Below are 13,558 nucleotides of genomic sequence, written 5' to 3'. Positions count from 1 at the left end.
ATGCCCTTGGGAAGGTCCCATGTTGGAGCCTGTCATGCCCTTGTGACCAGAGTCCCCTTCCTCTGGTGCTGTTCATTTCAACAGTTTCTAACCGAGGAGCTGACTTGAATTTGAGGAGCTTTTGTTCAGAAAGTGCCTCTCTGGGACCGAGCACAGTCTGGAGAGGCCTGGGAAGAGAGAAGGTGGAGATGGTGCAGATCCACAGCCCCGTGTCAGGCTTGCCTCGGGGTCCAAGCCCAGTGCTTGAGGGCTACACTAGATGGCCTTAATGATAGACACCTGTTCTCTCTCTCAAGTGCATGTGGTCGTATTCACGTTCTGTCACTGTGTCTATAGGGCTACTCTGTGATACTGCTGACCACAGACTTACTGAGGGCAAGCACCATGCATTCATCCTCCAGCTGCCGATCAAGGTCCTACAAAGTGCAGGGAATGCAGAGACAGCAGTGAACCCAAATAACACGGTCCCTGGCCTTCCAGAGCTCATCGCCCAGAAGCGGGCTAACTCTTAAAGTAGACCTTCTGTGCACCATGTGCCAAGCGCTTTACATATATTAACTCATTTAATCCTCACAACAACTCTGTAAGGGAATCCTGTTATTACCTCCATTTTACAGATGGGGGAAGTAGGGAACAGAGTGGGTAAGTCACTTGTCTCATGTCACACAGCTCGTGAATGGCAGAGCTGGTTCCAAGCAGATGCACTTTTAACCGCTGCAACCAAACCTCTGCTTCACGGCACCACTTGGGAGTCACTGACATTTACCTTTGAAAGTTCTTTTTCTGGAGTACTGCACTCGTGAATGGCTTTTCTGAAGATAAAAGCTTTGTAGGAAGCTCAGGGGTGAAAGAGAAATGCAGCATGAGCCTCATGAGGTGGGAGCAGAGGATGGAACGGGTGTTGCTGCAGAATCTCTGAGCACAGAGAGTCGGGGCCCAGAGTGGAGAATGAGAGGAAGTGGAGAAAGCCAGAGTGTGGGAATTTTTATCATGGTTGAAGGACTGACATAAATATGTGTCTCTGAGACAGGGACTTGTAGGGCGGATTTCTCACAAGTACTGATAAAACTTCACATCTAAGCCATTTTTGTCAATTCCCAGGCTGCACAGAATGTTTACCCTCCTGGCTTTTATTTACGTAATTCCCGCTTCTGGAATGGTTAACAGTATTTTAGTTTGCATTATTATTTTATGAGGATTTTTTCCATTAGATATGTATCTTTTATTTTGCCTGAAAATTATCTTGATTTTACCCTCACTATTTTTATTTTTTCTTTATTTTTTAAGCAGTGAAACTTACAGCTTTTTTCCTTTTTTTAAAAAAGAAGTTTTAATTTAAATTTCTGTTAGTTAACACAGTATAATATTAGTTTCAGGTTTACAATACAGCAATTCAACACTTCCATGTAACAGCCCGTGCTCATCGTGACAGGTGTACTCCTTAATCCCCATCACCTTTTCCACCCATCCCCCTCCCCACCTCCCCTCTGGTAACCAGCAAGTTGTTTTCTGTAGTTAAGAGTCTGTTTCTTGGTTTGCCTCTTTCTCTCTTTTTTTCCTTCTTTGCGCATTTATTTAAGAATTTCTTAAATTCTTTTTGGGATGAGCACTGGGTGTTGTATGGAAACCAATTTGACAGTAAATTTCATATATTAAAAAAGAAAAAAAACAAAAAAAAATAAAAAAAAAAAAAAGAATTTCTTAAATTCTACATATGAGTGAAATCAAATGTATTTGTCTTTCTCTGACTAACTTATTAGAGTACTCTCTAGCTCCATCCCTGCCATTGCAAATGGCAAGATTTCATTCTTTTTTATGGCTGATTAATATTCCATTGTATATATATACCACATCTTCTTTATCCATTCATCAGTCACTGGACACTTGGGCTGCTTCCATAATTTGGCTATTTAGATAATGCTGCTGTAAACATTGGGGCGCATGTATCCCTTTGAATTAGTATTTTTGTATTCTTTGAGCAGATATACATGAAAACATGCTCAACATCACTGATCACCAGGGAAATACAAATCAAAACTACAATGAAATATCACCTCACACCTGTCAGAATGGCTAAAATCAACAACACAAGAAACAACAAGTGTTGGTGAGGATGTGGAGAAAACGGAACCCTCTTGCACTGTTGGTGGGAATGCCAACTGGTGCAGCCACTCTGGAAAACAGTGTGGAGGTTTCAAACGTAAAAATATAACTACCCTATGATTCAGCAATTACACTACAAGGTATTTACCCAAAGGATACCCTCATTATTAAAATAAATAAATAAATAAATAAATAAATCCAATACCCTCATTATTAAAATCAACCAATCAATAAATCAATAAATCCAAATTGCCTACAACTACTGTGGTAAAATACATGTTTACCATCTTAGCCATTTTAGGTGTATAATAATTCAGTGGTATTAAGTACATATACAGGGTTGTGCGTCCGTCACCACAACCTAATTTCAGAACATTTTCATCACCCCAAAAGGAAATTGTGCACCCATTAAGCAGTCACTTCCTACTTGCTCTCTTTCCCCCAGCCCCTGGCCACCACTAGTTTGCTTTCTGACTCTATGAATTTGCCTATTCTGGGTATTTCACATAAATGGAATCATACATGATGTGGCTTTTGTGTCTGGCTTCTTTCACTTTGCATAAGGCATTCAAGGTTGCTCCATGTCCTAGCAGGTGTTGGTACTTCATTCTTTTGAATCACATCCCATTGCAGGCACATACACCTTTGTTTATCCATTTTCATTCACCAGTTGATGGAATTTAATATATGCCTTTTTAATACGGTTACTAGAGTACCAGGCATGTGCTAGCCACTTGTTACACACTCTTGTCCGAATCTAGAAAGAGCCCTTACATATCAATAACAAAAAAAGAACATCCCTGTATATAAATGGGTAAATGACCTGAACAAACATTTCACAAAAGGGGAAATACAAATATAATCATTTTATGGGTTTAAAAAAATCATTTCAATGTCTTCCTTTTAGTTCATTCTGGAATTCGTTTGATTAGACTACTTCTACATTATTTAGGACCAGATCATAGACTTTTGTTTGGGATAATCTCCATTTGGGAAAAATTTCGTATGTTGATCTATTCAGGTAAGGATGTGACCTGAAGATAATTTCCTGTAATTATTCCAGAGACTATATCTCTAAAGCTTTTGAGAAAATATTTTTTTTGTTCGGAATTTTTCTGAATTCAGATGGATACTAAAATCATTTTGGAGAGTGTCTCATTTTTCAAAAGGGTCTCAATTTATATATTGTGGTTAGTCACTAACTGCTGAGACACAGAGCTGTAGCTTTTCAAAGTCTGGCTTTTCAAAGAGGCTCTTTGAAATTACATGTGTTATTTTTCTATACTTGTGCTGTCCAGTATGATAGACACATGCCACATACTGCTACTGAGCACTTGAAACATGGCTAGTGCCAATTAAAACTGAGGTAAGAGTAGGGGTATCTGGGTGGCTCAGTCAGTTAAGTGTCCAACTTTGGCTCAGGTCATGATCTCACAGTTCATGAGTTCGAGCCCCACATCAGGCTCTCTGCTGTCAGCAAGGGGCCTGCTTTGGATCCTCTGTCTCCCTCTTTCTCTGCCCTTACCCCCGCTTGTGCGCTGTCTCTCTCTCTCTGAAAAATAAATAAACATTAAAAAGAGGATTGATCTAAGAGTAAGATACTCATTGGATTTGGAAGACATGAAAAAATGTAAAATATCTCTAATATTTTTTTTTCTATTACATGTTGAACTGATAATAGTATCTGGATATATTGAGTTAAATAAACTATATTATTAAAACTAAACTTGCCTATTTCTGTTTACCATTTTAATGTGACTAATAGACAATTTAAAATTACATGTGTGGCTCGCATGATATTTCTACTGGACAGTGCTGTTCTAGAAAACAGCTGGGGAAGGGAGAGAAAATGGGAAAAAGCAGTCTGAACGGACACTTATGACTTCTGTGCCTTCAGAATCTTGAAAGAGATGAGAGAGGCTATAGTGGATCTGGATGCCTGCGGTACCCTCCCTGCTGGTCTCTGCCTTCATTCTGGACCCCTTGGCTGTCTTCTCTTCCCTCTAGCCAGAGGGATCTTTCTAAAGGCAAATCCCATGTCATTCCTCACCATATAGCTTCAGTGGAACCCCATCACCCCATGACCAGCCCCCCAACCTTAGCCTTTAAGTCTCTGCCCTGTCCAGCCCTGGCCTCCTGTTCAGCCTCATTTCATGCCTCTCTGCCTCCTTCCCTACCTATTAAGGCCTTTTAGTAAACATTATTATGATTTTCATTACATAATACGTTTCTATAGTAAAGATTTAAAAATACATATGTAAAAGCTGATGTCCACATTTATGCTTCCCACCCCTGACCCAAGCTGTATACATGATCAATCAATGTCAACAGTTGGGCATGTGCCCTGCCAGGACCCTCAGCATACTTGGAGCTGATTCTGCACGTGCGTGTGTGTGTAAAAGTAAATGGATTTACATGTTGCCCTGCCTCTTACTTCACATACTGTATTTTATGGTCTTTGCTGGTGATGGCACAAGTACACCTCATTATTATAAAAAAATTGTTTTAAACATTTATTTATTTTTGAAGGGGGGGAGGGGCAGAGAGAGAGGGAGACAGGATCCTAAGCACGCTCCGTGCTCTGAGCATAGAGCCTGATGTGGAGCTCGAACTCATGAACCGTGAGACCACGACCTGAGCCAAAATCAAGAGTCAAATGCTTAACTGACTGAGCCACCCAGGCACTCCTCATTATTTTTAATGGATGCCTTAGTATTGTATTACATGGCTATGCTAGAATTTATTCATTTGTTATTGTTATTAATTATAATCTATTTCACCTGCGTAGCAAAATATAGGCTATTATAACATTCATATCTATACCTACCATTTAGATTTAATAAAAATCTTTTTGCCCTGTTAGCTTCAGAATTTTTATGTGAATAAATGAAACATTACAGGTAGTGATGAAGCTTCACATGGGCCCCACCTGAGTCCCTTTCCCTTTCAGTCCCCAGAGGGGACCATTTATTTGCAGTTGATAAAACCTTTTCAGGGGCTCCTGGGTCAGCCAGTTAAGTGTCTGACTCTTGGTTTTAGCTCAGGTCATGATCTCACGGTTTGTGTGTTCAAGCCCCACATCGGGCTCTGCACTGACACCATGGGTCCTGCTTGGGATTCTGTCTCCCTTTCTTTCTGCCCCTCCCCCTCTCATGGGTGCATGTACAAGCATTCTCTCTCACTCTCTCTCTCTCTTTCAAATAAATACACTTAAAAAAAAAACCTTTTCATATGTAGTCTTACATTTTTACTACATACATATGTGGCCAAAACAAGAGAGTGTTATTTTGTGAGATTCTACATAGTATCACATATCCTATCATATGCATACCTCCTGCAACTTGGATTTTCTTTCTTTATTTTTTTTGAGATTTTTCATTAATATATAGTCCTACATGGTCTTCCATTGTAAAGAATGAATATAGCTTCATTTAATAATCCCTTTATTTATTGAGAGATGTTTAAGTGGTCATACTTAGCTTCCAGTTTTTCAAATATGCCACCTTGCTTCTACATCTTAACTCTTGACTCTTAACTTCAGCAATGAGTTCTGCCAGTTTTGTCTATTTAGGTAATCTTTGCAAAGTTCGACCTCCTGCATTTTTAGCTTGCTCTTCCTGTCGCCTGGCCTGCTGCTCCCTGTCTTATTACCTGGTTGAGTCCCTCACCTCTGTCAGGTCACAGGGAGGTCTCGTTTCCTCTGGGAGGTCTGTCTAGCTCCTCAAATGTTGATTGAGCCCCTCTGGCTCTCCCCATTACCACTGTTTTATTTTTCTTTAAGACTTACTATGTTGTTCTCTCTCTCTCTCTCCCACCCTCTCTCACTCCCATTATCCTTTTGTAAGCTTCATGAAAGCAGACACTGTATCTGTGCTGTTCACTGCTGTATCTTTAATGTCTGGTCCTGTGCCTGCCCTATGGAAGGTGTTCTTTACGTGTTGGAGAGAAATTAATATGTGAGCCTTTATGACTGGATACAGACCCCTTCTCTAAAGAGGGAAGACTCTCTTTCAGGGTGCATTCTCAACAGGACTGTTGGAGAAGATCCAACCCGTGCCAAGTGATTGTACCAGTTGACTATTTTTGAGGTTCTGTGATCCTGTTTCCCCATATTTTATCAGGAAATAAAGAGTTGGAGTTGCAGCCATGGTGTAAGTGGAATGAAGCTGAGTGTGGCCTATGAACTATGGAAACAAGTTATGGGTGGTGCCATTGTGCCTTTGTTTAAGAGGCAGGCCTAGGTGATGAGCTTTCCAATGGGCAAACGACCTCTTCACAGTGAGCTTCTCCACAGAGAACTGGGTCTTCCTTCACCTGGCTAAACACCTGCCAGTCCATCCTCAATTACGTACCACAACCAGAATTAAGAAGACATTTACCTGAAAGACCATCACTGTCTTGAGTGGTCCAACCAGGATAAAATACCATAGTCTGCACTAATTTCTCTATAAAATGTAGCCCTTTGGCTTTCCTCGTATTGCTACAGTTGTCTTCATAGGTAGAGCGAAGTAAAACAAAACAAAAGAAATAAAAGGAAAGTGTTGTTAGCAAGATGCCCTGGGTTGAGAAGTAAGACATTAAAATATTTGGGGCACCTGGATGGCTCAGTTGGTTAAGCATCCAACTCTTGATCTTGGCTCAGGTCATGATCTCATGGTTCATGAGCCACCCAGGTGCCCCCAAATGTACCCCCTTTTAAAGTAAGCTCTATACCCAATGTGAGGCTCAAACTCATCACCCCAAGATCAAGAGTCATGTGTTGCACCGACTGAGCTAGCCAGACACTCCTTGAAACATATCCTTTATACATAAGGAGGCGCTACTGTAATAGCTAATTAGAGTATTTAATAAGTGCCAGATTCTCTGCCAAACATTTTATGTAGTACATTAATTTAATGCTTCAATTTTGTGAGAAGAGATTATTATCCCCATTTTACAGATGAGAAAATGGAGGCTCAGAGACAGTAGAGAGTAGGTAGCCTGGTCGAAGTCCCCCAGCAAGAAGGAGAGGGAGCCACTCTTGGAGCCCCAAGTTGGTCATACCTCAGACACTAGGCTCTTGGCCCCACATAGTGAGTGCATGGGCAGCAAAGCAGTCTACATATTCACTTCTGAAACCCATACTCCTAGGAGTTGCTCTGGAAATGGTCACTAATCCTCTTCTCAGGGTGGTAGAAAAAAGTTGTATTCATTTCCATGTGGTGGGAAATACATTCTTCTGCTGACCCTGAGGTTATAAGCTCCTGAGCTTATTCTGTTTGATTCCAGCCACACATACACTTCTGAAATTTGAGATCATTCCCTAAATGCATCTTGAATCCTGACTTGTTGCTCCTCCTGTGGGCATTTCTCCATGTGGACAGTGTTTCTAACTTTTCTTCCCAATCTTTCCTTCAGTTGTAACCTCCTTCCAGCCAAGAAGCTGTCCCTCCTGTGTCAATGGTTTCTCTCCTGCTTCACACCCACCCCTGGCTTCCCATTGGTCCCTCCGCAGAGGTGGATGGTTGTTGGTCAAGGTCGTTCCCCTGGCATCTGCAGGATGGGCTGTGCTTCTTAACCACGCGTGCACACACTGTGCACAGACCTGGCTCACATCAGGGGTCCAAGGACTGAACACACTATAGATAACTCCTCCCAGCCCTGTTAGGAAGCCCAACTGTGTACCTTCGTGTCTTGGAGATCTGTAGAACCAAGTACGTGTTTCTTACTTGGACTTTTGCTGACAGTGCAAAGAACTTGATTCCTTTTTTTTTTTCTTTAATAATTTCTTAAGTTTATTTGTTTTGAGAGAGAGCGCACAAGTCAGGGAAGAACAGACAGGGAGAGAGAGGGAATCCCAACCAGGCTCCACACTGTCAAGCACAGAGCTGATGTGGGGCTCGAACCCACGAACCGTGAGCTCATGACCTGAGCCAAAATCAAGAGTCAGACGCTCAACCAATGAGCCACCCAGGCTCCCCAAGAACCTGCTTCTGAACACAAGAAATGGGACACCTGGATGGCTCAGTCAGTTAAGTGTCTGACTTCAGCTCAGGTCACGATCTCACAGTTTGTGAGTTCGAGTCCCGTGTTGTGCTCTGTGTTGATAGCTCAGAGCCTGGAGCCTGGAACCTGCTTCGGATTCTATGTCTCTCTTTCTCTCTGCCCCTCTGCTGCTTGCACTCTGTCTCTCAAAAATAAATAAACATTAAAATAAAAATTAAAACAAAAAAAAAAAGAATGCCCTGGATTGACAGATTCACTCTGATCCTTTTTCTTTGCCTATGCGGCTTTTAAATTTGAGATCCTACTAAGCTGGTCCCTCCCACAAGAAACCCCCAGGCTACATTCTCCCAGAAGCATGTTCTTCCCTGTTTAGCGGGGCTTCTCTCTATATGCGAGGGGCTACATCCTCTGAATCTAGAGTCAGACACATCTGGTTATGAATCCCAACTTGGCTGTGTGACTTCTCACATGTGGTTTAACCTCTCTGCAGAGGTTAAACAGATGAGGTTTTATCTCATCTGTAAAATGGGGTAATAATAATATCCCCCATTATACCATAATATTATATGACAATATTTTTTTAAAATTTTTTTTTAACGTTTATTTATTTTTGAGACAGAGAGAGACAGAGCATGAACGGGGGAGGGTCAGAGAGAGAGAGGGAGACACAGAATCCGAAACAGGCTCCAGGCTCTGCGTGGTCAGCACAGAGCCTGATGCGGGGCTCGAGCTCACAGACAGCGAGATCATGACCTGAGCCGAAGTCGGCCGCCCAACCGACTGAGCCACCCAGGCGCCCCATATGACAATATTTTATGATACAAAGTTACATTATTTTTTAAAGTTTATTTATTTATTTTGAGAGAGAGAATGCCCGCAGGGGAGGGGCAGAGAGAGAATCCCAAGCACGCTCTGTGTTGTCAGCACAAAGCCTGATGCAGGGCTTGATCCCACAAACCATGAGATCATGACCTGAACCAAAGCCAAGACTTGGACGTTTAACTGACTGAACCACCCAGGTGCCCCCAGAGTTACATATTTTATTTAAAAGTATATAATGCTGGGGTGCCTGACTGGCTCAGTCAGTAGAGCATGTGACTCTTGATCTTGGGGTCAAGCCCCACTTTGGGTGTAGAGCTTACTTTAAGTAAATAAAAAAATATTTTTAAAATAAGTATCTAATGCCATTATAATGTTTTATATATTTATATATATATAATATTGTAACACATGGCACCATTATAACACTATTTGTATGTCATGTATTAGCAGAGTACTGTAACATAACATAATAACCTGTCTTATTGCGAGACTTAGATTATGTAGGCAAAGTGCCTAGCACAGACCCTGGCACATCCCTGGCATAATAATCACTGCTGATTGTTGTGATCATAATTTTCTGTAAACCACACCATATAAAACAGGGGAACATTCACTTGCAATGTTCTAGTATATGTTGTTGCTTTGGAAGCAGTGAAGCTCATCAAATCATTAGGAGAGCAAAACCCAATTATAACCGGAGAGAGGAGGGAGCAGTATCCAGGGAGATGTTTTGTTAAATTCTAAGTTTTTTTCTTCCCAAAGGAGAAATGCTTTTTTAGAAGAACTTAGACCAACATGTTACTTAATAGAGAAGAGTATTAAATCTAAATAACCACCCACATGCTCTGTTTGTCTTGAGATGTTATTAGCCTGGGTTTTTATTGTTGTACGTGTGGGTGAGGAGGAGGGTGAGGCAGGAGTGGGGCTGGATATAAAGATACAGCAGGTGGGAGTTCCCATCTGTTTCGGTGAGTTGTCCCAGCTTTTCTGTGTCAGTCCTGTGCCCCTGGTCGAAAGCTTTTCTTTGAGCCAGAATTTGGGAGGAACGGGAGGGGATCTGTGCTGACACCTTTTAGAACTTAGCAGTGATAGAACTGGATTTAGAACCCTCATCTCATCTTGACCATGTTCTGGGTATTATTTCTTCTGTTTTGCATATAAGAATATGAAACCTCGTGCTCAGGGTCACACAGCTAGTAAAACACCATGGGATCTGAGATTAGACAAATGAGATTAGAATCCTGATTTTACCTGCGTGCATCACTTAATATCCCTAGGTCTCTGTTTTCTTACCTATTAAATGGGTACAATGAGGACCCTAGCTCGCAGTGTGAGAGTCAATGAGATTAACTCTATGAAGTATTAGCATGTGTTGTTTTAAGTACTCCATAGACATTAGCTGCTGCTGTTATTATAATTACCTTGCATATTGCTTATCTATCTCTTTCCTATGGTAAAGCCTATCAAGACTTTTCCTCAAGCCTGATAACGCTGCAGGGTGCAGTGGTCACTTCTGCCTTGTGTTACTGCTGACTATGGCACAGAGGTCGAAGTAAAGGTGTGACTGTCACGTGAAAAACCAACACCACCTCTTTGGTACATCACTGACTAAAACTCCAGGGAAAGTCCAAGATGGACGTTTCTCAGGGATGCTTTTCAGTGAGGTGGTACCTCATGCAAACATGAAATTTGAATTTCCATGTTGACAGACACAGCTTTTTTGGGAGGAGTAACTTATTACTCCACAAACACATTGTAAAAGGTGTCCCTGTGGGGGTGTTGGCAGCTACAACATTGGATTCACTCTTCAGGACAGAAGTAAGGTGTTCCTGGTGTGCCTGAAGCTGCCCAGCCACACCGCTGCTTCTTTCCATCCCTGTACTGTGTCCCCACCTCCTGTGCTGACCCCACTGGAGCCCACCTCTGTCACATCTAAGGAGATTGCTTCACTAGGAGGGATTAATAGGTGAGGAAACCAGTTCCGACTGGTTAGGCAGCAGCTACATGTCCTGTGGACGGTCCAGGTACCGTCCCCCTGAAGGTCTGGAGCTCCCGTGTGGCCTGCACCAGGGAGAATTCCAGGCTCGGCTGAAGCTGTAAACACCACCTGATGGCATCCATTTGGGAATTGTTTGTGTGTGAGAAATGAAGATCAAGATAGGGAGCTTGGTCTGGCTTTTTGATTGCATCCAGGTTGACTTTTAGATTAGATTTTATTTTTTTAAGGGTGAGGGCTTGACTATTTCTAAGGGACTCTGGAGCTTTCCTCTTGGGGGACTAGGAAGGGGTTTGGAGTGTGTTTGGCTGCTATGGATGGCCGAGCTGTAAGAAGCCTGGCTGCTGCGTCTGCCTGGGCCATTTCTCCAAGCATCTCTCTCTCTTTCTGTTTCTGATAAAGCTACATCGGAAGTGGGTGATTTCCTCTGAGTCTCTAACCCATGAGTAATGAAACACATTGTCTTGTCTTTTTTCCTCTTCTAGGCCTAGGCGGATTCTGCAAAACAGCTTCCCTATGTTTCCCTCCCCTAGAGCCTGGAATTTCAGAGGGGTAAGTGTTTCCCGGGAGTGCTCCCTGCTGCTCTATACCCCATTCTGGCTGCTCCAGAGAGGATGCTGTTGGGGGTGGCTTTACTAACCCATCTTCGCCAAGAAAGCTGGGTTTTAGCATTTGGAGGAATCACGGTCGGTCGTATCAGCAGCTGTGGCTCAATTAAAAAACGTGAGTGGCCCAGTAAGCGCCCGCCAGTGTCTGTTTGCCCTGGAAGGTCTCGGGAAAGCACCTGATGAAGAAGCCAAGTCAGGGTTGATGGGCAGAGGGGGACATTGTGCCCATTTTCTTGGGAACCTGCAGGGGCCCAGTGCATAATGAAGAAAAAAGAAGTCGGAAATGTACAGTCTGTTAATATGTAGATTTACGACTTCATGGGGAGCTTTGTTTTCCAGAAGAGAAGCCTGTAAGCTCTGAACAGATTTTAAGGGGAATCATAAAAATCTCCCAATCATAAAGCTACAGACCCTTAGAAGTGTAGAAAGGGTCAGATCTAACCTCCTCTTGATGCAAAGTTCTCTACCTTAACATAATAATAATAATAATAATAATAATAATAATAATAATAAAGTATATGGAAGCCTGCTGTGTGCTAAAATGAATTCTAGCTCTGGCCTCAGGAAGAAGACCCTGGCCTGTGTAAAGAATGCTCAGAGCTCTGTTTCACGACCTGGCGTTTGCATGTGTCATTCCTTCTGCCTAGAGCACTTCCTGTGCTGTCCAGCCCTGCACTCCTACACATACTGAAGCTGCCCCACCGGCTTCTTCCCTTGGGTCTAAGTCTTGATATCACCTCCTGTGGGAAGACAAGAGCTGAGGCTCCCATAGACCCCTGCACTCTCTTCTCATTGATAGGATGAGATTGTTAGTTAGTGCTTACTAAAACGTTAAGATCGGAAGCTCTAAGCATCAGGTGTGGAGGAGAAACCTTGTATTTCTCTCTTGTTCACTGCTGTCTCTCTGGGCCTAGCACATACATGCTTAATTAATTTGTTGAATGTATAAACAGATCTTTCACATCCATCAGACACAAAATCGACTTCAGGTTGTGTTTCGAGGTCATGTCTTTGGTCTTTTCAGCACTGTTTTTACTAGTTCAATTCACCTTTAGTATCTTACATAGATCTCAGCCATTTTCCCCAAGTGTCTTACTGAAAATAAATATAGATCATGGCAGTATTTTAACTAAGGGTACAATATGCTTTTCACCAAGTACAAAGAGAAATGCGTTGACCTCTTAAGGAGATGTGCATGTCTTACTGAACGTAAACTGTGTGTCTCCTAAGTTGTTTATGGTTTTGTGAATAAGGTCCCCATTTCTCCAAGTGTGTTCACTTGGATGATCATAACCATTAGGTGGAAAAAAAACCTGTGTGGTCAAATAACCTTGGGGCACACTGAGAGCACCTAATTAAATATGTTCACCACTGTGAGACTTCTCAGAGCCTTTGATGTGTTGCCGTGCTTAGAGACTACATTAAAGAGAGTTGATGGAGTTGGTGGCATTTCCCCATTGCCAATAAATCCTTTGTTGACAAGGCAGTTTGTACACACTTGGGAATAGCTGACATTTATTGTCACTTTTGAGCTATAGAGAAATTGGACCTTCTATGAGCAAGTTGGCCTATTTGAAGGCATTTATTTTCCCTCCCTCTCTGGTGTCCCTTCAGCACACCCTAGCCTTCCTTCTGTTTCAGCAGTGGTCACTAGTCAAGTACTGGAGTACATCTAGGGTGACCAACCACTCAAGTTTGCCTGCGATTGCCCTGGGTTTAGCACTGGAAGTCCCAGGTAAACTGGGACAATTGATTACCTTACCTGTGGCCATAAGACCTCTTCAAATGTCTTCCCTTGAAAAATGCTTTGTAAGTTTTTGAGCGCAACTCTGTTTTACAGAAATTGCTGCTCAGAGGAGCCTGTTAGATACACACTTGGTTTAAGTGACCCTTTGATACTCTCACCCCTGCATGGTAGTATTTAAAATTAGGGAATCACTGCAGAAGAACAAACAAACTGTCCCTGGCTAATTGCAACCAAATAGATGACAGAATCTTTTTTTTTAACATTTATTCATTTTTGAGAGACAGAGTGCAAGCAGGG

At 42.3% G+C, this 13,558-nt stretch overlaps 1 protein-coding gene across 5 annotated transcripts in view; it reads left to right on the top strand.

Moving 5' to 3' along the window:
• The window catches only part of ARHGEF3 (Rho guanine nucleotide exchange factor 3), a 303,954-nt gene that overhangs the window by 84,768 nt on the left and 205,628 nt on the right, over positions 1-13,558 (top strand). For all 5 annotated transcript variants that reach the window (XR_013554188.2, XR_013554187.2, XM_078442940.2 and 2 more), the window contains one exon: positions 11,392-11,458. Coding sequence is in view for 3 of the 5 variants with exons in the window: in XM_078442940.2 (XP_078299066.1) it covers positions 11,392-11,458 (67 nt within the window). In the remaining 2 variants the exon portion in view is untranslated. The remainder of the gene's footprint in view (positions 1-11,391; positions 11,459-13,558) is intronic.

This window comes from Panthera onca, chromosome A2 (genome assembly GCF_046562875.1).
Source record: "Panthera onca isolate mPanOnc1 chromosome A2, mPanOnc1 haplotype 2, whole genome shotgun sequence".
Taxonomy (NCBI): Eukaryota; Metazoa; Chordata; class Mammalia; order Carnivora; family Felidae; genus Panthera; species Panthera onca.
The sequence above is the reverse complement of the archived record's forward strand: the minus strand, read 5'-3'. Positions and strand labels throughout refer to the sequence as shown.